Source organism: Trachemys scripta, chromosome 4, assembly GCF_013100865.1.
Source record: "Trachemys scripta elegans isolate TJP31775 chromosome 4, CAS_Tse_1.0, whole genome shotgun sequence".
Taxonomy (NCBI): Eukaryota; Metazoa; Chordata; order Testudines; family Emydidae; genus Trachemys; species Trachemys scripta.
This window is the reverse complement of record NC_048301.1, coordinates 43,018,908-43,043,992: the sequence shown is the minus strand read 5'-3', so window position 1 is coordinate 43,043,992 and position 25,085 is coordinate 43,018,908. Positions and strand designations below refer to the sequence as shown.

At 45.1% G+C, this 25,085-nt stretch overlaps 1 protein-coding gene across 1 annotated transcript in view; it reads left to right on the top strand.

The window, feature by feature from the left end:
• VSX2 (visual system homeobox 2) overlaps positions 1 to 25,085 on the top strand; it is a 41,831-nt gene that overhangs the window by 2,259 nt on the left and 14,487 nt on the right. The window contains exon 4 of the mRNA XM_034769582.1: positions 3,591 to 3,714. Within this exon, the coding sequence (XP_034625473.1) occupies positions 3,591 to 3,714 (124 nt within the window). The remainder of the gene's footprint in view (positions 1 to 3,590; positions 3,715 to 25,085) is intronic.

The window sequence follows — 25,085 nt, the reverse complement described above, 5'->3', positions numbered from 1 at the left end:
TTTGCTGTGCCACGGATGCGTTTCAAATAAAAGGACGTTTTATTAAAAATATAAACAAACATGAATGCATGAGATCGGCAATCCCTAGTAGCCAGCCAAGGCCGCAAACTGGGTCCAACCCTACCTTCCACCTCTATTCCATTCCTGTCTCCCTCCTCTATATAGATCCACGCACCCTTCACAAAAAAGATAATTCAGCCCATAGGAACAGGGGCTCAGGTCTGAACTCCCCCGATAAAGGCGACAGGAGGGAGGAATCTGTCTGAAGGGAACCTTCTGCTTTTTGCTCCCCAGTCAAAGGAAGCAGGATTTGGGGTTTGATTATGAATCGCAAGAAAATTACCCACATATGGCATTTGACTCCAGTTAAGATCCATCATATATTTGCTACTAGAGAGGCACTCTGTTGAAAGAGTTGCAGGGAACTGGGGAGACACATTTGCACATGTGGTGGTTGTGCCCAAGAATTAGATGGTTTGGGGAGGAAATTAATAAAGATATCCGTCTTATGACAAAATGCCGGCTTCCTAGAGATCCCCTAACCTGTTCTCTTCACCAGAGCATTAAGTATCTGCATTTTAAAGAGAACGACAAATTAATTTTTTTAATTGTTGGCAGTGAGACTTTGTATTGCACATTATTGGAAATAGGTGACCCTTCCACCTATACAATTATGATATAGTAAAATGTGGACTGTGCTAATAGGAAAGCTTTCCCGCCAAGTCCATAAACAAGAGAAGTGCCAAAAAGAGAGGATAAGTATTAAGACATTTGGTCGTCTTTACTAGTGGATTCAGAGGAGGAGGGCTCCCCAGCCAGCAAGGTTTTTTGAATAGTAATCTGATCCTGAATAAGTAATATACAATTTAGTATGTTAAAGTTTTATTGTAACTTTGTCATAATAAAAAGCTTGTTTATTTATTTTAAAAAGTTACCCTCGGGGATTTATTCCCTATGGTCCTGGATCCTTGAAACCAGGCTACTACTTTACTCAAAAGGTGTCTACAATTTTTAGGTATGCAGGTCCCAGAGGCACCAATAGTTTTAAAATATCTCCTAAAGTGACAAGCCATTTATCCCAGGGCCACTAGAAATGGGAGTAGTCAGCTTATTAAAACTGGACTCTGCAATGCAGTAGAGCAATTTTAGCATCATTTATTAGGCAAATAGCAGTTTCTATCAATCACTTATTCATTATTAATAAAGTATTGAAGATATTCAACAAGAGGTAGAACAAGCTGCTAAGGTAGATGAGGGAAGATGGCTTGTTGGTTAAGGCACTTGCGTCACAGCTTAGAGATCTAGCTTCGGTTCCCAGCTCTGCCACAGACTATGTGAAATTTTGCCTCCCTATGTCTCTATTCCCCTTCTGTAAAATGCAGCTAAAAATCACTGAGCCACACAAACATTAGACACTACAGTGATGGCTAGAAGTACCTAGCTTGATTCTGGGATTGCCATGGCCAGGGATAGTCAGGACAAAAGGAGGTGGGACAGCCATCTATCAGGGATGGTTTAGGGATAATTAAATCAATCCTGCCACAATTCAGGATGGGTGGATTAAAAGATATCCTAGTGAAAGCCTAGCCAGGATACTGTGCAGGAAGAGACTAAATATCCCAGGATGGGCTAGATTCCCTGCTAGAGGTTCCACCCCAATCCAGGGGGATTGACTAGTGACCCATATGACGTACTTTCAAGTCAAACAATTCTATGGTTTCCCCCCAGAGTAAATATGGACTCATTTCCTTTGTGAACTAGATTGGGCTGGAAGATGGGTGAGATCTCCATTAGGATTGGAGTAAGGATCACAATTGGATCAGGACTAGAGATGGATCAGGATACTGGAAACAAGATTTGCATTTGTTTATAATTTTCAATTTTGCATAGTAACAAACTTTTCATGTTTAAAAGTGATTTTTTTTTTTTACTAAGAAAAGCTGAAAACTGCCAAATCTGTCTGCTGTATCTGGGCTAAGTGACAACTGGAGGAGGGATTATGTATTGTGGTAAAAAGGACTTGGACTAAGAAGATGTTTAAAAAGGGAAAATATAGGATGAATTTCAGGATATATATTCAGCCAGTGAGCTGCACTGGGCTGTGGCATCCTTTCCTGATGATGGTAGAAGCCCCAAACACTTGAGGCATTTAAAAACTAGAGAATGTACAATAACAAATAATCCTGCACTGGGTCTGGAAGAGAGAAACCGGATGAGCTAATAGGTCCTTTTTCATCCTAGTGTCCATGATTCTACAAAAGCAGGAGCAGAATCCTTCTGAACACAGAGCAGATTTAGGAGTGAATTTAAATAAAGATCTGATTGCAGACTCGGTCCCCTGCATTCACAAGCCCCTCTTGTTAATAATGTTATTGATCTGGTAGAATCCTTAGGTTTTGAATGTTGGAAGGTAATTTTGAGACTGTTTCTGTTTGTGCTATTGGGAAGGCATAGGATCTTTTGAAATTCTCTAATTTATTTGAGTGAAATTTTTTTTTTAAATTCTCTTTCGGGCGCTGTATCTCCTGTCTTGTGGTTTGATTGTTTACTTTAAATGCAAATCAATTTTAAAAAGACAAACAAACATGAGAAAGCTGACTGCTGTGTAGGCTGACCACACTTAGAAATTGTAGTTTCAAAAGGTTTGGATAGCCTGAGGTTCAGGGTGGATTTCTGGCACCAGGGAGGTGAAGAAGGTCTTGGTACCTTACTTCCCCGTTGCTAGAATCTCTGTGCATTCCCCTGAAGTTGTGCTCTCATCTGTCTCCGCTTCCAGCTTTCCAGCTTTTTTTCAATCCACCCATCCCAAGCTGAGAACTGGGCATATGGATGCAGGTTGGGACAATTGACCATTCAGGGCAGTCAGGAAGGATTTCCAATGATGGGTAATGGGGTAATGCAAATCAGAGGAAGGGAGGGATCCGCTAGTGGGAGATGGGTTTTTCGGGGTTCCTGTGTAGAAGTCGAGCAAGGGAACTGGCACTGGGTTCGTGGTTGGAGATTGCATGCATGGGGGGGAGGAACTGGCTGGTGAAAGTAGTGAGGGCTGTGACAAAACTTTGGGGACTTGCTGAGGGTTAGAGATCTGAAGGGATTGGTTTGTTTGTAAGCAGGGAAAGGTGAGATGCTGAGAACAATGTCACTCCTCTCCGTGCCTCAGTGCAATCTTCTGGAGTGTCTGTGTGGCAAACATAAAGGGGACCATAGTGCCCGTAAATCAGGAAGTGGGGCCCTCTTTGAGGGGAAAAGAGACACTTCAATGTCTTTTGGAAGGAAATAATGTCTTAGATCTAATCTAGAGATTACGGTCATCTCAATGATCCTGTTGGGGGAGAGAAACTGGAGGAGAGGCTGCCTAGAGGAGGAAGTGGTTGAAAAGGAAGGTGACTTGTGACTGTATAAGAACACAATGTCCTGGCACTTTCTGGGCTTTCTCTCAGCCAAGGGCCTGACCTTCTGTCCATAGAAAAACAGTAAAACACAATCTACATACGTTATCCAGTTTCTGGGATTTTCTTTTCCCTGTTTCTCCGTCTTTGTGACTGTTCAGCTTTCTTTATATTCTGATCAATGAGTTTTACTCCCCTCAGGACAATCTTCACATCCTACCAACTGGAGGAGCTGGAAAAGGCCTTCAATGAGGCCCACTATCCTGATGTCTATGCCAGAGAGATGCTGGCCATGAAAACAGAACTGCCTGAAGACAGGATACAGGTAATCATACCTCTCTGGGCCCTAAGAGCAACCCTCTCATCCCTCCCTTCCCAAGCAGTGTTCGCTCGCTCTCTTCCTCAGGAGAGGACACGGCAGCTTCCAGCACAGAAATGGTCACATCGCACTGAATAAAACTCCACTCCTCAGAACCGAAACCTCTAGGCAGTCATATTTTCTGTGCTTCTTTGCAAGCCTCTGTTAGGTGTCTGGGTGTGGTGTTTTGGGTGTGCGGTTGCATTGTGTGCTGCTGTTAGTGTGTGTACTGTCCTGTCCTGTTTTGGGTGTGTATTTGTTTTGTTAAGTTCCATAGCACCTGCCACAAGGTGCCCAGGATAATGGATATATTTTACAATAGGCAGAATAGAAAAATAACCCCAAAATGAGGAGCTGCTGTACTGAGAGTCCAAAATGGTCAAAATGACCTGGATAGCCATGCCTTGCAGCTCCCAAGAGTCTGTGTGGACATGGTTAAAGAGGAAACTCCATAGAGACCTGACCCCTGAACTGAGAAATCCCTGATTCCAACCCAGTACAAATTGAAGCACTGACATGGGGAACAGCCAGTCTCTATTCTCTTGGAGGCGCATAGGAGGGCTAGATCTCATTGTCTGAGGGTGCATCAGATTGCCTAGTGTAGTCCTGGATAAGATTGTATTATGAACTCAAGGATGGATGAGTTTCTAAATAAGGCATGTGTATGTGCCTTTTGTGTCCTCTGTGTCGAACTCTCCAAACAGGGACTTGTGGCTCCCCAGGAAAACCTTTTGGGGCTGATTTTCCATTGCACCCCTGCCTTCTTATTTCCCTCTGGCATTATATCCCTGTTAGATGGGGATTCCCTGGGTGGCATTGAACTGCCAGAACAGCTGTGTGTGTGTCAATGCCCTAGCACAGCCTTTGGTATAGGGCGTGTCAGGGTGCAGAGGGAGGGGGCGTGGTTGGAGAATGCTGTTCTCTGGCTATTCTGGGCTGGCAGACAGCCCATAGGGGCGCATTGAGGCCAGAACAGAAGCTAGAGAATACTTATGACTGCTGCAACTAATGTCAGAGGCAGTGTAGGACCCTGACACTCTGAGAATGTGGGGATCACAAAGGAGCTTAAAGCCACCTCTGCTTTCCCTTCTCCCCTATCCCCCGCTCCTGGTTCCTGCACAAAGCGCAGGGAAAAAGCAGCAAAGTATGGAGCCCTTTGGCTTCCCTGCATGTGCTGATACAGAGTGAAGCTTCTGGGCTTGCAGGGTTGAAACTTGGCCTTGTTCCCCTGCATACCTGTGGCAGCTGCTTCTCTAGCTGATGCAGCTCGGCTGCTCTGTGAAGGGCTTGGCCTGGGTTCCTCTTTGTGCCACACTAAACTGAAAGTTTTCTTACTGGTCCCCTTATTCTGTCAACTTGCCCCCTTGACTCAAATCTGCTCTTTTAGTCTGTGCCTCTTTCAGTGCCGCTTCCCTGCACTCGGGACCAACACATCATTACGTGGCTGTTTCTTCAGCACTGGTAGACTGCCCATTCCACGGGTTCACAACAACCTTAGAGAACTCTCAAGGATACAGTGGTGATGCTGTACATTACTGAGGTATAAACTGGGGGGTGGGGGAGGGGGGAGGGGCAGAGGAAAGGGAGGAATGGAGAGAGTTTCCCAAACCAAACAGTTTCACTTTTTTACTTTGCAACACAAATCTTCCCCCACCAAATGCTTGTGCTAATCAAATGTACCATGTTGATAAAATCAAGTCCCAATCCTTCTATTGTGCTGGCATGACTCCTGGTGACCTCACTGCTGTTATTCTAAGCACTGATTTCCAGCAGGCCTGAGACATAATTAATTGGCTCCTTACCTGACATAGGAATGCCTAGAATAAGGTCTCTTGTTCCTTGTATTCCACGTTGGGATTTCACTGATGGATGGGTCCTGATGCTTCTATCAAGAAAGAATTAGATGGAGAGCCAGTTAGATACCTCTGGCTTTCTGGGATGTCATCTCTCTGTGAATCAGGGTGTAAGAGGCCTGTGGGGAGATAAACATTGCTTGCATTCATCATCTGGAGCTAGAGTAGAAAGACTATTCTTTGATTTCCCACAGACGGGCCTTCACCCTTTGTCTGTCTGGGAATGAACCTTAGCCATGGACAAAACCAGACTATTGAAATCTAGAGACTCCATTTACCGATCACGTCAGGCTGATAGGCTGGGATTGACCAATATATTCATGTGCTGCAGGTCAAGGTTGCATGTGTAATGTCAATATCTGGGTCATTTTTGTGATGATGTGAGCGAATGTTTTCATCTGTCTTATTTAGTAGCTGAATAGCGCTTGACAATTATTTCTTCTTTCACAGAATTGCTATTTATATTTTACTCTGTCACTATCCAGTGAGAAACTGTTTGGCAACTTCTGTGCCACAACTTGTCATTGTTGTGGTCTGCCTACTCAACGGGAACTGGACTAGACCCATCTAGTAGGAGCTATAGACTCTGTAACGGGCATAATAAGCATCAGCACCGGTCTCCCAGGGGGAAGTGATTGTTAGTGAAACTGGGATGGTATGGGAAACGGTAGCTTTTCATGGCATTATTGTATGGGGAATATGAGCATCTCGGGCCAGGACAGAGATCCCAGAATCCCATAAGAGACTCCTAAGAGATACTGAAGGAAAAGAGCAGGCTGCCTCCAAGGGGTCAGTACAGGATTGCTCCTTATTGTATATTTTCTAGTGTTTCCCTGGCTGCTCTTTCGTGTTATAAGCCTCCCCACCTATCAGGAAGATGATGCTAATGCTTGAAAGTGCTCCTTGATATTTAGCTTCAATACCCCCTTTTAAAACTTTATCCAGTTACTCTCCTTTGTACCAGTCTGAATAATCTCTATCTCACCAGCCTTGAGATTTACACCCTCTAAATAGTGGTACACTGTTAACCTGTTCTCCTCTCCCCACCAACCTCTACTCTCCAACCTTTAGTCATTGCTTATCCAAGCTATAATATCTTTTTTAATCATTCCTCATAAATCAGTCTCTCCAACCCCTTAATCAATTGGTTGCTCTTCTCTGAACGCTCTCCAATTTGTCAGCCTTTCTGGTAACAGGGGATCAAGAGCCTACTGGAATATACCAAATGAGCTTACACCAGTGCTGTATAGTGCGGGACAGCTACCGTCCTGCGTCCTTCTGCACATCACTCCCCAAACTAGTGTTGGCCTGGTTTTGATTCCACATCACATTGCAAACTCCTATCTGTCTAGTGGCTGTCTGCTATCGCTCCTAAGTCTCCTTTGGACATTCTTGCCCCACAGGTTTCCTTCTTCCACTCAGTATTTTTGGTTTCAAATTATTTTTCCACTTAACATATTAGCTATATTTTTTTCCTAAACTGAATCTCTCCATATTCCCTGGCCATGTTTCTAATCTTTCCAGGGCCCTCTATATTTCTCTGTCCTCATGGGATTTGCAGCTCCTCCCAATTTAGTACCATCTGTGAATTTCATTAACATGCTGTTCACTCCCTCTTCTAGATCATTAATAAAGAAGTTATATAAGACTGACTCCTAATGCCAACCCCTGCACATTCCCACTGGACCCATCTTGCATATTGCAATTTATTACTACCCTTTGTTTTCATGTATGGGTTTAGTTTTTGGAGGTCACAAGCAGAGACCAATATTAAAATACTTACAGAAGTAAATGGAAAAACTGAAATAGAGTGATGTATAAGAACTATTCACACAAGCAATACCTGTAGCAAAGCACCATGTGTTCTTAACAGGTATCAAATACTGATAGTTTCTGGTTTTGATACATTATACTGCACTCAGTAAAAATATTCCCAGGTGCCCAGGTAATGAGATCATATGGATATTAATTCTTTAGGGCAGCAAGTTTCCTCATTGTCAGGATGTCCCATGCTTTGCTGAAGCAGATGCTCATAGAAGGAACATGAGGATTTCCTCACTGGGCAGCATTAGAAAGTCTCCTCTATTAAAAGGAAACCGAGGAGGGAACTAGTTTTTTCCAGCAGGTTCTCTCTCTCATCTCCTAATAACTTGCACTGTGACCATTTCACAAAATATCAGGATTAATGTGTAATCCCATCACACATGTTTGAAAGAGCCTATAGCCGAACTGAAGTGACATTTATCACAATAAATTGAGGCCAATCAGTATGGGGCTAAGCAGGCTGCTACTGGAGCTTCAGAGCCCAAGCTCTAGCCCGAGTCAGAATGTCCACACTGCTATTTTTAGCACACTAGCTTGAGCCCCACTAGTGCAAGTCTGTCTACCCAGGCTGGGCAACTCCACTCCCAGCTACGGTAACATAAGAGATGAGTTAAGAGTCTGGCCTCTTCTACAAAATATAGTCCCTCTGGCCTCAGGAATCTACTATCCAACTCTACCTATATACTTCTTAAGAGGGCAGATCCTGGTCTCTTAAATGTATTGTGTGGATTTTAGATACATTTAAATTCTGGTTATCTAAAATGTTATATTTTCCAAGCCTGGTAAGCTCTTGTATTCAAAGTGCTATTGCCCTGTAAAAGTCCAAGTATGGGATTATTGAAATAATGATATATTGGTGTAATTAAACTGTTGCTTACTGATCAAAGGAATATATCTGACCAGTCATATCAAGAAATTGGGTACATCTAGTAAGACCATGCCTGTCTCTTTTTTTTGGATGGAGAGTAGGATAATCTTCTAGGGGAAATGATCAATTTATTACCGAGGGGAGAAGGGAATGGAAAGTATTTAAGAATTCTGGCAACCCTAGTCAGTATAACCTTTGTATGGTGAGTAAACAATGTAATTCTATTAGAGCCAGGGCTGGCTTCAGGCACCAGCAGAGCAAGCTCGTGCTTGGGGCGGCAGATTCCACGGGGCGGCATTCCGCCCAATCCTAGGGCAGCACGGCCGCTTATTTTGTTTGTTTTGTTTTGTTCGCCGATCTGGCCGCCCTGTAGGGGACGGAGGCGCGGAGGAGGGGAGCGCCCTGCTGGGAACAGGTTGTGCGCTCCATCTGCCCCAGCCGGTGCCAGGTCTGTAGCAAGCCTGGTAGGGCAGCCCGAGTCCTTCCCTCCCCACCAACTGGAGCGGTGTGGAGCCCTCCCGGCAGGCGGCACGGCAGTCGGGGCCGCATGGCGAGTGCCCCGCTGATGCCTTGGCCGCCCCCTTTCTCTCTCCCTCCGTTCCCTCCCTCTCCCCTCTGGCCCTGATTACAGCAGATAAAAATTAGACTGTGTAGGAGAAGAGATGTATTCAAATGGGGTATCTAGGATTTGTGGTTCCATAGGGATCCAGTGCTGTTTGGAAGGACATGGGCAGTATCTGCACTATTCTCATAATGGATCCAACAGTGCTGCTAGACAGTTAAGTTGTGAAACTCTAAACCATCGATGGATTATTATTTTTTTTGGATACAGAATTATAAAGATTTTTTTTATCTGCCACCTGTCAAAATACATTTTAATATCACCCTGCAGTTGTTAAAGAAGTTTAAGTGAGACTGGGTCTGGAAGAATTGGGGGGAAAGTAATTAATCACAGGGGGATGAAGAGGGGAGTTCATACTAATAATGTTTATTCAGGAAAATAGAGGTTAAGTATATTCTAGTTATGCAAGACTGTTTTCTAAAGTGGGGGCTAAAGGATGATAATTCAACTTGAAAAGGTCTAAAGAATCTCTGGCTACATGGACTCCAATACCCAATTCTAATGTTCCAATGTCTAACTGAGTTGGAGCCCATGAGAATGGGCCATAGGGGATCTCTTAAGAGGTGAAACACAGAACCTGGGGGATGATTGTTATCCCTGATTTTTTTCCACCTGGAAATAGTTACTGGAATTAATCCTTTTTAGCTAGAGGAGCCATAATAAAAGAAAATGACAAGTGGCAGCACATTTAATTTATTGAAGGCCAAGTTTTTGGACTCATAACCATTATTAAAGATCATGGCTGTTGAGGTCTGGTACAATTACTGTACCAAAGTAAGGAATTTTGGTCCCAATCCTATCACTCAAGGCTAGAAATGAGGACTGACCACTCAATGCAATCAATGGCCTTTCTGGAATCTAAGGATGGAATTGCTGCAGAAATATGCAATTCATTCTGCTACCTTAAGGAATATTAATATTATGAGATCATCTCTTGCCTGTGTAAGTACCACGTGATTGGTAAAGACCAGACCAGGACGAAATTCTTCCTGCTTGCTAAAACTTGGGATGATTTTATGCCCTTATCGAAGGGTAAAATAGGCCAACCTAAGGCACAAACACAAGTTATGATTGAACACATAGTTGGAGGTAAACTGCCAGGGCATACAGAGCAGTTTCAGATATCAGTTAATTGGGAACCAGCATTTTTGTTAAAGAATTGTATAAAATAAAATAGTCTGTTCATCAGGGCTGGGGGCTTTGCCATGAGGTACTTTTGAAATAGCCTGTTCTATCTCCTCAACAGAGATATCATCTTCCAATAACTCATGGCGGCACGTCTGGGCAGTGAAATCTCAGATAAGTGTTCGTTAACTTCATACACTTCTAAAAGCAGAGAGGAAGTGCACAAGTGAGATAAAAGTAAGCAGATATATGGATTAGTAACCATATTTTGAGTATTTCTCAAGGCACTTGGTGTTTCTTGGCACTTGTGTTTTAATTGGTATGTAAGGAGTTCTCTGCTTTACCACTTCTTGCGTAAAATGCTTGTTTAGTTCTAAATTCATATTCATTTTTTTCAACTGAGTTGTTTAGCCCTTGCTGTAATGGGGTGTTTGTTTTCATTCCCCTTGGCTTATGGTCCTTCAGACAGTTTTCAGTGCACACACTCATGCTTGTATCCAAACTAATTATTATTCTAGCACTGCCAGAAATGTGTTAGTTGCTGTATGGGCATACAGGAAAATGTGAACCCTGCCCCAAAGAGTTGAGTTAAAAACAACTGAATTGTGAGGAGGAGAAGTGATATAGTAGGCAAGAAAAAATGGAGTGTCTGGAATACCTCTTCTTAGTGCCATATATTTTTCACTTTTATTATGTAAACTATCCCTGACTATCCCTATATCTAGTCATTAATAGCTGGTTAGTTTCTTGTAGACATTGCAGTGGAAGTGAGTCTTGGGAAGGAATTAAATGAGAAGGTGGACCCACTGGAGTGGCATTCCATGTGCAAGGGGTTGTGCTAACGAAAGCATGGGCATGTCCAGCTAAAATGAATTAAAATTTTGTGACTCTTGGTTCTCAAGGGCTTCATTAAACTGCAGATGCATTCAATCCACTAACTTCCTTCAGCCACAAATTAATGTTCGGAACTAATTTTTTTTAGTGTGTTTTTTACATATCGTGTTGCTTCTTGTTGTTTGTGGCTCTACCTACTTGATGTTAAGAGCCAACTCAAAGTAAGAGGCAACACACCCACACCAAGGAGCAGGGAATGAACTGTGATTCAGCATTCAGAGTGGTAGCGGTGTTAGTCTGTATCAGCAAAAAATGTGGCACCTTAGAGACTAACAAATTTATTTGGGCATAAGCTTTCATGGGCTAAAACCCACTTCATCAGACGCATGCAGTGGAAAATACAGTATGCAGATATATATATACACAGAGAACATGAAAAAATGGGTGTTGCCATACCAACTATAACAAGACTAGTCAATTAAGGTGGGCTATTATCAGCAGGAGAAAAAAAAACTTTTGTAGTGATAATCAGGATGGCCCATTTCCAACAGTTGACAAGAAGGTGTGAGTAACAATAAGGGAAAAATTAGCATGGGGAGATAGTTTTTACTTTGTGTAATGCCCCATCCACTCCCAGTCTTTATTCAAGCCTAATTTAATGGTGTCCAGTTTGCAAATTAATTCCAATTCTGCAGTTTCTTCTTGGAGTCTGTTTTTGAAGGTGGTTTTGTTGTTGTTGGAGAATTGCGACTTTTAGGTCTGTAATTGCGTGACCAGGGAGGTTGAAGTGTTCTCCGACTGGTTTTTGAATGTTCTAATTCTTGACATCTGATTTGTGTCCATTTATTCTTTTGTGTAGAGACTGTCCGGTTTGGCCAATGTATATGGCTGAGGGGCATTGCTGGCACATGATAGCACATTGCTGACATGAGTCAGGAGTGACTGTTCCTCCCCCGTCTTTCCTTGTGCTGAAGGAATAAGTTACTGAGCCCCTTGTTGGGGAGTGGCTTACTCCCACCCACTTTCCTGCAACAGGGGACATTGGGTGCCTAGCTCTTGCTTTCCCCACCACTGCCAGGACCATGGTCCAGATAAGAGTGTGAGGGAGGTCTCTGCATGGATGAGTACAGCTGTGAGAGTCTAGACGTGGGTTACTCTCCTCAATATTTGTTCCATTATTTTCCTAGAGATAGAAGTTAGGGGTAAAACTTTCAAATCGCCTCAGTCTTGTTTTCAACAATGACTGAAAATGGGACCAAGGTGCTCCTGAAAATTTTACTCTAAATGTCTGTGCTAGTAACTGTCATGCTCACTCCTTCCTCTGGCTGAGGAATTCACTTCTCTCTAATCCTCTGATACTTCCCCAACTTTTCATGACCTGAGTTGGGAAAAAAAAAATTGTGGATGGCCCAGTATCTTCAATAGTTAATTCTCATCATACCCTTGGGTGCATGTCAAAGGGACCAGCTGACTGGTATGTGTTCAGATTTCCCCTTACTTGCTTTATTTTTATAAAATTTTCTTCTCTGATTTTGTTGAGTACAGACTTTTTAAAATGCAGTTCAATATCACAGCCATTTTAGAGTCATGGTTAATTTCACACACCCCTCTTTATATTTTAATGGATGATTGTTTTCTATAGCGCTTCTTTTTCCTGATAGATCTCTAAACGCTGTCTGATTCTTCTTTGCCAGAATTAATCCATCCTGCCTTTTGGCTGCCTTCTATCTTTCCCCTGTGATTGGGTGGTGGTGCAGCAGGTCCTAGGGCCTATATATAGATATAAAAAGCATATTGTCACTCTTGTCCTGCATCCTAAGCATTGGGCGCATCAAAACCAGGAAAGAAGTCCTGGTGCAGGTGCAAATGACTCTTGTCCTTCCCTGACTTGAAGCCTGTATGAGCCACTGCATGGGAGAAACCGGAGACTGAGGTGAAGAAGAAACTGCTGCAGTTATGCTCTACAGCAGTGGTGGCTTCTGAGGCCTGCTGCAGGCCACCTTAGCTGGAGGCGGTGCGAACAAACAGGCATCTCCTGACTCTAATCTGAGCAGTGCTAATGGCCGGAGGGCCTGGCAAACTCCTGTAAACAGATCAAGTGAAGCTGGAAGCATTAGCTTAGAGCCTGCCATGATCTGACTTTGGGTAGGAGGTGGTGTCTGCTCCCTTGCCATGCAGCCAGCCTGAGAGGGACTCTGTGTCAGTCCCCAGCTGGGGTGTGATGCTGTGCAGTCTGAACATAGGCATAGCAGAAGCTGCTGGCTGCTAGCTAATAAAGCTTGAAGCTTTATTAAATATTAATAAATAATTATTAATACCACCACCTTGATTTGCATGTTTATTCAAAGCCCCAGCAGAGGAGGTGTAAGTGCAGCATAACTGGTTTTGTTGTCTCCCTTTTCATGCCGGTGTGCGGAGCATCAAACACAAACTCCCAGGTGAAGTTTTGTGATAAGGAGCATGACGTCGTGGGGGAAAGTGTCTTTCCTGTGACCCAGAAGTGACTGACTGCTCTCTGGCTATTGGGGCTCCTGGTCAATGCAACTTGGGAGGGGAGTGTCAGGCCCCCAGGGCAGGTGGCAGCACTTTGCTGGGATAGACCGTTGTCTTCAGCCAAGCCTGAGCCACAGTGCTACACAACTGATCTGACCTATCCATGCTACTGAACTGAGCCCCGTCGCCCTGCCAGCTGCTGGAGTCAGGACATCCTGACAGTCCTAGGCCCTGTCATCCACCAGAGAACAAAAGGCTCCATTCGCTGTCAGCACTATGACACAGAGTCTATTTCCTGGTCCCGAAAGGTCCAATCTGTCACTATTCCTGGGATAAGGATGTGCCCAGAATTGAGGCCTTAATTCAGCAAAGGACTTGCTTAAATGCTTTGCTGACTCGGGGCCTGAATGCAGCGTTCCCAGAGGGCTAATACCTGAGCTGTGTAGAGGACAGATGCTCCCCTCTTTGCTCCTTGGGTGAGGTCATGGTGTACGCTGTCCAGCAGTGCATTAGCTTTTTTCCTTGCCATATCACAGGGAAAGCTGTCTAAACTGCACCTGCTGCACTACACCTAGCCCTCCCTGGCCCTTCCGACTTTCTACACTGTTCTCACACCTCAGATTCCTCCCTCTCAGTGAGTACCTGAGTTTGGGATTACTTTTAGCCAGCTAGGTTAGCTCTGTTTATGCCAAGATGAATCACATTTTGCTATCGGTCCCTTTGTATTTTTGTCCTGCCTGATGGGTGTGTGGCTCCTCCCACTTCAGTAGCAGCTGAGAATGTTCTCAAAATGCACCTGAATTGGCCCTACTCTTTGTTACTGGAGTGCTCCTGTTGATTTATTTATATTACAACAGCACCAAGCAGCCCCAGTTGTGATTGGGGTGTCACCATGCCGGTGCTGTACACACACACACACACAAGGCAAGAACCAGTCTCTGCCTGGAAGATCTTACAGTCTACACAGCCAAGACACACAAATGGATCACAGTCTGGAAATGCCAAAGTTAAGCTTGTACATGCAGGCCTGGGTCTGCCTTCTTGTGTGTGTCTATATGTTTATGGTGGGCCCGATTCTCCTCTTATGCTGGGGTAACATCAGTGCTTTCAGTGGAGCTGCTTCTCATTTACAGCAGTGTGGACAGTTCTTAATTACATAGCCACATACTATTTCTTAAACACAATAAAAATTACCATTGTTCTTCACCCTTAAGCTACTGTGTGTAGCATCCTGCAGTCCTGCCCATCCAGCTGTGAAAGCCAGCTGGAGTCTAGGAGAGGCACATACATAGAAACAGTACGTGCCTATTGCACAACAGGTTAAGTGCCAATGAATGTAGCTGGCACCTGAGCAGTTGTGCAAGCCTGAGAAGAGAAAGGGCTCATGGCACCTTATCTTCATTCTTGTGCCCCCACCAGTGGCTGGCTATGATGTGCTCATAATGCACAGGCTTTGCTTCCAATTAGTGTTCCTCTGGGCTCTAGCTACCTGATGAGGCAGTGAGATGAGATGGGGCAGTGGCCCAGGGGCAGGAACTGAGCCTATGGGAGCATCTGCTGCATTTTCAGCGAGGTTGGTGTCACTCTCCCTCTAGTGTGTGTCTGCCTGCAAAAGGTAGACTGTAGCCCTGAGTATACAACGCAGAATGCTAGCGACATTGGCCAGTGCACACTAGCCCCCTAAGCTAACAGCAAAGCTAAAGTAGCCGTGAACTGCCTCAGCCCCTGAATTTCACCAGAGTTGCTGTACTGCTGCAGGGTGATCAATTGTCGAGTTTGTGGCTTCTGCTTAAATGATTAAGATACAGACCTCAGTGAGAAGTGAACCTAAAGGACTATGACAATAAAAACACACTGGGCCGTGTTGGCCATGAAATTAACACAAGTATAATGGAAAAAGCTGGTGGCTCCATATCTGAGAAATGGGAAGTGATCATGTAACTCAGAGGATATCATCATATCACATATGCACAAGGGAGCAAACCAGGGCATTTCCAAAGCAGTATGTCCTGCAACCTTCACATTCTCTTGACTGAGACAGGCAAAGTACAATCCTTAGCAAGACTGTCAATAAATTTTGGATTAAAAAACAAAAAACAGTGGTGATAATAAGGGAGTATAAGAGAACCTCCCACAAGAGAGACATGCGAGTCTACTGGGTGATTCTATAGTGAGGACCTAGCATGAGATATGGGGATAAGATAAAATAAAATCTGCTGCCTCCTCTCTGCCCAAGCTAATTCTTTACCCAGGTGCTGGATGTGATGGCGGGGATTTCCCACTGATTACAGTCCTTGTGGCGACAAATGACAGCAGCAAAGGAAGACTTGGTATGACCAAGACCCGTTTCAGAGTCCTGGGAAGAGTACTTAAGTCAGGAGTGATACTGACCCTCTCAACAGAGATCCTTCTAGTGCCAAGTGCAAGAGAAGGAAAGAGAAGACTGGTATTGGAGACAAACTGATGTAGGATCTGCCAGTGTAGAGAAGGGCTTGCTAGTTAGAGCCTTGGAATGCCCTCTGTGAGGAAAACAGGAGCCAGGCATCACTCAAGCAGAATAGGTTCTGATCTCCTAGACAGAAGGGGCCTGATGATGCCATTAAGGCATGGCCCTGAGTAGGGGAGGGTGGAGTGGAACTCAGAGAAGCATGATGCTGCGCAGAGTGAGGCTAAATAGCATACAGTGAGGCTAAATAGCAGTACTTGCTTTTTCTCTCTGGTGGCTTCCTGTCTTCTTGGGCACTGGTCAGAGAACTGTCCATATCTGGCCTGGTCTCAGTCTCTTCTTCTCCTTCAAGGGCAGGCTCCTGTCATTAGGGATGATGTTGGGAGGCTCCATTGCCTTCTGCATTTGTGCTGATCCAGCCAGGCTGGGCTACACTAGCTGTGAGGAGAGGCAGAGGCAAACCAAGCCAACAGGGATGATTGTAAATTTTTAGAACTTTATATGGGAAACCTTCAAATTGTACTGGGAGCATAAATAATATAGAACATTACCAAAGGCCCACTATTTATAGTAATGAACTATAGGTTACCAACTCCTTAACCTTTGTGAGCTTCTACATGCTGGGCAGTTAGTACCAAACACATTGTGGGTTTTCCTCACCTAGTGGGCCATCACTTTTCCATTAGCCACCTTTAAACTGTATTCCTTCAATAGACGTTCAAACAGTCACACTCTCTGTTCGTGTAGTTTAGGTCCTTTGTGGATGGGCATTTCATTTACTACTTCCAGGATCTGTTTGCATCTAACACAGCTTTTTGATCAATTCCTTTTCCCACCAATTATATTTCCGTTCGGTTTATTCCCTTGATACTTGCTCTCTGGAAGGCCAAATTTTATTTCCCTCTACTTCCCTTCTCGAATAGCGTCTGCTCACATACCCAGGTCTGTTGTTTTCTGCTTCAGCTAACCTCCTTCTTATTCCCCAGTTCCCTACTTTTATTCTTCTCTTCTTTTATTACCTCACCTCCTACCCCAGCTCTGGTTCCTCTGCAGGCTCAGCACCTAGATCCTTCTCCTTCCCTCCTCCTCATAACATCTTTTTCCAACTGCCCCCTTCAGGTGGGTTCCGAGCCTCTGCCCCAGCTCAAGCTGCCCTCTCGTTGGCTGTCTTTCTGCCCAGCACAGTATTCTGTGCTGCTGCATCACAGCTGGGGCAGGTGCTAGTGCCAGGGAGAGGGTTTCTACACGTATTACTCTTCTTGGTTGTCACATTCTTCCACCTGTTCTGCTGCTCTGACTATGGCCATCTCGCCTGTTGTGTCGTCTGGCGATGTTCTGGTGGTACTTTCTTTTGTGCTTCATTTGACCTAGTGCATTGGACTGCTGAGGGTCTCTTCCCTGCCCCATACACGCGGAGGCCTGGGGTAAGAGCTGTCGTGAGCATAGTGGTAAAATGATTTCTTATTGCATGAAACAAGGACTTGCCAGCACCACTTGCTATGTAAATGACCAAAGGAGATGATTACCAATCAAGAAGAAAGGGAGCAGGATAAATAATCATAAATTGGGTATTATTCTTTATAGTGCCATAACACCTGGGGACCTGCGTCAGTAGCAGGACCCTGTTGGGTAAGGCAAGGAGTGTCAAATGTATTGACTGCAGGCTGGATCTGGCCCATCTGCTGTATTGTTGTGGCCTGCGTGACATATTCAGATTGTGCAGAATGTCATGACCCTCTAATTCCTGAGCTAAAAGACTAAGCTCCGTTAGCTAAGGCTGTAAAAGCTGCCTCAACCTCTAGCTGTGGCCTAGTCACCACTAGAGGGAGACAAAGCACCACACTGATCAGGCTGTTGGTTACATTTTGTAAAAAATTAAGTTTCTAGCCCTCATGGTCACAAAGAAAAGCTTCAATAGGTGAACGGAGAGTAAATGGATGCACTGCTGTCTTCCTAAGTCTGCAGCCAGCCTGAAACAATGGTTCAGAGAGGCATTTGCTGCTCAGACTCCTATTAATTTCATTGAAGTATCAACCAAAAGGACATGTTAATGTCGACATGAATTGTGTTACTGATCCTTTCAACAAATCGAATGGGGGCAGTATTTGGAGAGGAGCCCAGCGAATTGGGAAGAAAATCCACAGGGAAGACCTGAGGAGACACAAAAACCAGAAGAAAGGAGAGAAACAGACAAAAAAGGAGGGAGAAGGAAGAGAAACAAAGGGCAGAAATAACTGTGGCCTACAGGGGAGATGCATTTTTCTGCCAAGTGTTACTGAGTGTGACACAAAAGTAGTTAATTTAGAACAGAAACCCAGCTTCTACCCTTGATCTGTGTCAAATCTCCTATTGACCGCAGCAGGTGTTCTGCTGTGGATGGAGATGGGTGTGGAGTCCTAGAATTCCGCTCCAGTCCCCTACCTACAGTGGGAACGCAGCCCTCCTCCCTGGATGAGTTTGGTGCCCTGCCAGTAGGGGCTCCACAGCCACAGTGCCTGCCTGAAAAAGCTTACAGCCCAAGTCATTCTGTTAATACACACATTAAGTGTAGCTCAGGAGTCTCGAGGATCCTGCATGGAAACCTCTGTAGTGTTGGAAAGTCCTTGAGAACTGGACCCAGTTGAGGCATTTCTGGGAAATTCTGTCTATTGTAGGTACTGATGGCTCCCATTACCATAACACCTGAGCACCTCACAATTGTTAACAGGTTGAGTCTCCCACGACCCCTCCGTGGGAGGGAAGTGCTGTTATCCCCATTTTACAGTTAAGGGTGTGAGGCACAGCAGGCTAAGGGACTTGCCCTGGGTTGCACAGGAAAGCTGTGATAGAGCAGGGAATTGAACCTGGCTCTCTGGCTAGCACCCTAATCCTGGGATCAACTCGCCTGCTAATTGCTGTTGCGCTAACTGGAGGTTTCATAGACTGTGTGATATTCACCCCTTTGTAGTGTAGCTCCCGGGATGGAGCTGTGTGTGTTCTTCCCCTCCCCCTCTCCTCCAATGCGTATTTCACTGGGCAATATTTAAACCTAGATGAGCCTCTGGAGATCTCTTGCTCTTCCCCTCCCCGTGCTTCCCTTTCTGGAGGTTTGGAGTATGGAGATGAATCTTGGACAGCGCAGAAGCGGGGGAGCTGGTTAGCAGCATCAGTGTCTTGTAATCTCCTATTGATTATTCATAGCCTAGTCTCAGTAAACGGGTGGTTAACCATGTTGACATCTGGGCACACTGGCTGTTGTACATGTTCGTTCTCTCTCTCTCTGACATTACCCTCATGCTGCCATAGTGTCCATCATCCTGAAGAATGCCAAAGCACTTACATTCTTCAGTGTGCATTGTGTTTAGGGACTACTCACCAAAATATGGCCATCTCTGGAGTGGAACATGACAGTTGTAAACAAAAGGCCTAGAAGTCAGTGCAGATATTCACGGGCTCAGTTTGGCCCCCAAGGCTGTAGCTCCCTATGTTACAAAAAGTGCCATGGGAGATTTAATGAGTGAGCCTTCGGTGTAGCCTGATACCACATTGGTTTTATATCTCCTCTGAAAGTGTGCACCTATCCTAGCACATTTCTTCCCCTGGGGGAATGGGGGCAGCACTGACTCAGGAGGGAGAGCACCCCCTGCTGAGTTGCACCACCCCCTGAAGTGCACCACACTGGGGCATTTGGGTTGGTACAGAGTCAGAGAGGAGAGCAGTGCTACAGCACAACCCATACTACTTCCTATGTCTCTTCTTTGGAGGCCTCCTCTTATCTAAATGCTGAGCAGCCCTGACTGCTTATCTTACGATTTCTGATAAGTTGACCGGCAGAGATGGGCCATATGTTCATGGAGAGAACCCACACAATATGGAAGCAACAGAAAGGTATCTGACTGTGGATAGACTACAACAGGGCTTGCCTTAGCTCTTCAGGCACTTCTGATGCAACTAGATTATTCCACTGGCCTTCAGGAGATTAGGCCACTTTCTACTCAGCTCTCATACTTCACTTGTTACTTGTGGCCCCTCAGATCAGCTTGACACATGCTGGACAAGACTGCGCAAACCCCTGTGAAGTGCCATCCTTTGTGTTAATGTAAAATGGATCTTTGGACTTGTCTAGATTAGAATTCATGTGTATGTTTGAAATGTGTTATCTACAATGTTGTATCTAGCACATTTGAAACCCAGTGCTGTATTTTAACATGTGTTCTCTGGGCAAGGTGAACCCTGGACTCCCTCTCTAATCCCTTTCTTGTTTCTCTCACTTGTGTCCTGTCTCAGCCCTTCAGGGCAGGGCCTGGGTCTCACTTGTTTTGTAAAGTTCCCAGCATGCTTTGGGGTGCTGTTAAAAACAATCAATGACAACAATGAAGCCCTAAAAGTGGTAAAATTCTTGCTCAGCCTGATCTCCAGCCATGGTGAAGTCCACAGCCCAGGGCTCTCCTACTTTACCCTCCATGAGTTTGAAACTGAGCTCCGCCTGCCTTAGCATCCCCACTGAGCGTGGCTACCATGCACAGTGAAACAGAGTGTATCAGGTATCCAGACCCACCCCCACTTAGTGCTTTAAAGAAAATATCCAAAGCCTAGATACCAAACCAGGACTAGATAGGAAATCAGCAGAGTGTGGAGTGTTGGTGTGATATGCTCTTGTTGGTTACCCACGAAGCATGTATCAAACAAGCAATGGCACTAGTTCAGCCTGGAGGTGACCAAAGTAGGATCGCTGTGGTCAGGTCCACATTCAAGAGGTAAGGGCACTGTCTCTTGGCTAAGTTGGAACATAAGCTATTCTGGCTCCACCTTCTGTCTGGGCTCCTGAGAGCAGCAGGGAATCCACCTTAAGGCTGGAAAGACAGACACGTTCTGCTGAGGGCACAGCCACGGCTACTACTCTTCCCTCTCTACCAGCAGCACCTCAGTTTTTCAGGATTGATCTTGAGCCACCTGTTTCCTATCCCCATTCCTAACTCCCTCAGACACCGGGGCATTAGTAGGATAGTATGTCTGTGCTTCATGAGGACAGCAAGAGTGGGGTGGCATTGATATATTGATGGTATTGTAGCCCACAGTGTCTCTGAATCTCCCCTGCAACCTACCATAGGTGACGAACAGGGATGAGTTTGGTGGAGTGTCACAAGTGAGAGCCCTCAGTGTTGTGGAATAGTGCCCATCATTACCCGCAGGGATCTATTCAAGAGGAAGGAGTGAAGCTAGCTGAATGTGATGCCTGCTGCCCCTTCTCGACTCCCATAGGTGGGTCAGTAGCATCACATGATGGAAGTGATGAAAGATGCTACCAGATCTAGCAATGTTAGCATGTCCATAAACCTTAATATTACATTAGCTTGTCCACAGTCCATCAGTGACACTAGCACTGTTTCCATGCCACATGCCAGTCTGAAATCAGCCTGGAAGGGTCCAAGGTATTGTCGGAGAAGAGAAACTAGTGTAGTTAGCTTGCAGCAACCTCATCAGGGAGGTAACCTTGGAGGGAGAGATTTCAGACAGGTCAGTGGTTGGTAAGATCACTAGCAGCAAGTGACAGCTTCTCAAATGAAGGCCAGACAACTGCATTTTTTAAAGTTGCACATAGATTTACCCTCCCCCTCAAGAGGTGTGGATGTGAGTCCAGAGGCAGAGGTAGTTGTTACAAATTGCTGAGCCTGGAAGGAAAGGCCTTTGTCCTCCAGCGTGGTGGGATCCATCTTCCTGGTGTCAGTGCAAAGCTCCCTTGTGCTGTGCTTAGGCAAGCAGCAGGGACAATGCTAGTCATGACTTCTATGATCAGCCATGCAGGCCGTGTGCCACCTTTACTGTGCTCGTTTAACTTCATAGCCCTTTTACACCCTCCATAGAAAGTGATGTCACCATAAATAGTGCCAATAATCTTGACATTACATTTGAATAAACAGCAATAAACAGCTTCTTGGTTTATAAACATGGTGCAGCCTCCTTGAGCAGCCTGAAAGTTTCCAAGCCAGGCCAGGTCTTCCACTCCTGGGCCCGTAGGAGGAGGGCCCAGTCCCTATCTGAAAGCAGTATCTGAGCCAAGTCTACAATTGCACCCCTGGCCGGCAATCAAGACTCGCTAGGGAGTTATCAAGATCCAGTCAAGACTTGCACTGTTATTATAATTAATTGATTTATTGAACATCAACAATGTGCTTGGTGATGTGCAAAGAGAGAGAGTCTCTGTCCCAAGGGGTTTGTTTGCAGCTTAAATCAGACCCAGATGATGTAGTGGGACACATTTGATGCAAAGGCAGAGGGATCAATATCGCTGCAGTGGTGTTTTTATTTCAGTGGATTATCACTGAAAGCACTGGGGGAAGAAGGGTTTTGAATCAGGAGAGGGAAGCTAACTAACTGGTGCCTAAGCTGAGGGAAGCATAAGAAGAAAAGGCAAAGCCAAGAGTGGAAGGAGGATGTCAGGAGAAGGATACAAAGGAAGGTGTGTCATCCTTAGGAGGAAGGGGAGGAGGAGTGGGGGATGAGATGCTGACGGGCAGGATTGTTCAAGGCTTTGAAGGTGGGGACAAGAAGCTCCAATGTGATACTCAAGGCAAGAGGAAGCCTTCTCTCAAGGAAGAGTGAAGAGGTTAGGGGAGTGGCATGTTCACAGCTGCAGAAGGGGAAGGTGATTTTAGGAGCAGTGTTTCACAGACTGGAGGGGAGGTGGATGGAGAGGAGGTGGTTGGAAGAGAGGGCCAGCATGTTGATATAGGTTTTAGTGGTTGGAACTGAGAGATAGGGAGGGGTTTTAGAGATGACATAAAGGAGAAAGTGCCAGGACTTGTCAAGAGCTGGATATGGGGAGAGAAGGGACCATCAGAAATTAGAGGTTGACAGTCTGGATGACTGACTGACATTGGTGTTCTCAATGTGCTAGATAATGGGAAGCAAGGAGAGAGCTCGGGAAGAGGTATGAGAAATTCAGCTTTTGCCTTGTTTTATTTGAGATGGTTGCAGGACATTTCAGAGAAGTGCCAGTCAGAGATGCCAGATTAGACAGGGAGATGTTAAGGATTGAAGTAGATCAGGGAATCATCAGCATAGAGATGACAGATGAGACTATGGGAGCAGATCAAATCACCCAAGAAAGAGGGTCAAGGGAAAAAATCCACCCAGCAAAGCTCACTAGCTCCTTGGCCATGCTCTCCTGGCCATCAGGTGGGGTTTATTATTCCCTGCTATTTTCTCAAGTCAGAGACCCCTCCTTTTTATGAGTTGTTATTCCGTAGTGGAAGGGAACAGGTCTGGTAGCCTGAGAAAGCAGCAGGATGTTTGAGACACGGGTAATATCAGATCTGAAGAAATTTGTGGTAAAATGGCCGCATGTTGGTTTATCAGGTTTATGTTGGTTGCAGGACAAGGGGAAATTGACTATGAATCAGTGGTGGGAAGAGCTAGAGAAGAGCTTCTTAATGCCAGCTATTAATTTCCTCGGTCTCAGACTCTCAAACAGCGATGTACACCTGCATCCTAGTGACTATGTAAAATATGTGCTGAGAGAAAGAGAGAGACAGAGAGATTTTGTTGGTTTGTCTGTCTGTCTATAGGTGTACATATTTGCCTGTGGCCATCTAGTGGACATTTCAGGATATGCTTGTTTGTTAGAATAGCATTCCATGCTCAATAAAGTTTACTGAAATATGGTATCAAAGGTGCTGGGTGAGATTTGGTGTTTGTAAACTGCTCCATCGCAGAAACAGTAAGTAAATTAATCAACTTCAAGCCTGAAGATCCAGGGAAGAACAATGCCTGGCTATATAGGATGAAACTTTAATTAAAAAGGTAAAAAATGGTCTATCCATCTCACACAGATTGGAGGGGAGATACGCTTGCATATTGTCCCCACTCCCCTCCCCCCCCAAAAAAAAAAAGTTGTAATATCCTGTGTTCTGTTTGAGCACATGGACAGCATTAGAAACTAGACATTTTTAAATTTCTGTTTGCTAATTCTGATTCCCAACCACAAGACTAAGATGAAGGAAATCTCTCTTTAGCAGGCATTGCTTCAGGAGTTCATAGAGTAAACAAACTAATATGCTTAATGCAAATGACTAGAGTACATTCTGTCTCATCTCCCTTTGCAAAATGAAAGAATCTTTCTGATACAATGTACTCATAACATCATCATCAATAATAATAAGAAGAATTAGTCATCTCAATTGTGGTTAATAGAAGGAGGAAACAGACAAGAATAATTTTGTCAAGCCCTTACACTGAAGCAATTTTACAGTGTGTCATAGTGGAGATTTTGCTGTTCTGGAGCAGTGGTCACCCCATTGCCAGGTGAAATAGTTTCTGAACAGTCACATTTTCCAAGGGTTCACAGTGCAGCCAGATTTGGTGATAAGGCATCACAGGTATAGGCAGGGGTGTGTTTGTGTGATGTTCCAAGGGGTGATACTGTGGTTCACAGATTGTGATATCTGCTGGAGATATGTGGTATCAGTTTGATGCGTGCAGCTTATTCCGTCCTAGGATGCATCAGCTTTTTGTGTCCTATGCTCCAGCAGCGGAAAGGGATCAGCAGTGGGTTCAGAGAACTCATGCTGTTCTGCTATCTAAAGCAAATTACAGTGATCCAGATGATGTTCACATCTCTAGTTGTTGAGGATGCCATGTGACCTCTCAGTATTTGCTTATTGCATAATGATGGCAGGTTTCCAAATGTAATAATCCTAGTGCTCCAGGCACAGCAACTAGATAACTCTCTCCCACACCTGGGGAGCAGGGTAGTTGACCTCTAAAAAACACAGGCCTCTGCTACTTGTCATAAAGATGAGCTCCCTTAGTTGGTAGCAGGAGCAGATCCCTTATCTGCTCTGTGGCTCTAGTCACCAGAGGGAACACATCTGTCTGTCTATTTATCATACTTATATGGTCCCCATCACTGTAGAATCTGAGTGTCTTACAATCTTTAATATATTTGTCCTCACAACATCACTGGGAGGTAGGAAAGTGCTATTATTCCCATTCTACAGATGGGGAACTGAGGCACAGAGAGACTGCAGGTATGTTTATACTTCGCTCTGGAGGTGTAAATTCCAGCTTGAGGCAACATACCCACCAGGGCTGGCTCCAGGCACCAGTCCACCGAGCACGTGCTTGGGGTGGCATCTTGGGGCGGGGCGGCGCTCGGGATTTTATCTATTTATTTATTTATTTTTGGTTCGTAGGGGCAGCGCTGGAGGGTTTTTTTGTTTCCACGGCCCGGCGCTCGGAGGGTGGGGCTTCGGGTGGCGCGGCGCTCAGAGGAGGAATGGGGGTTGGCGCGGC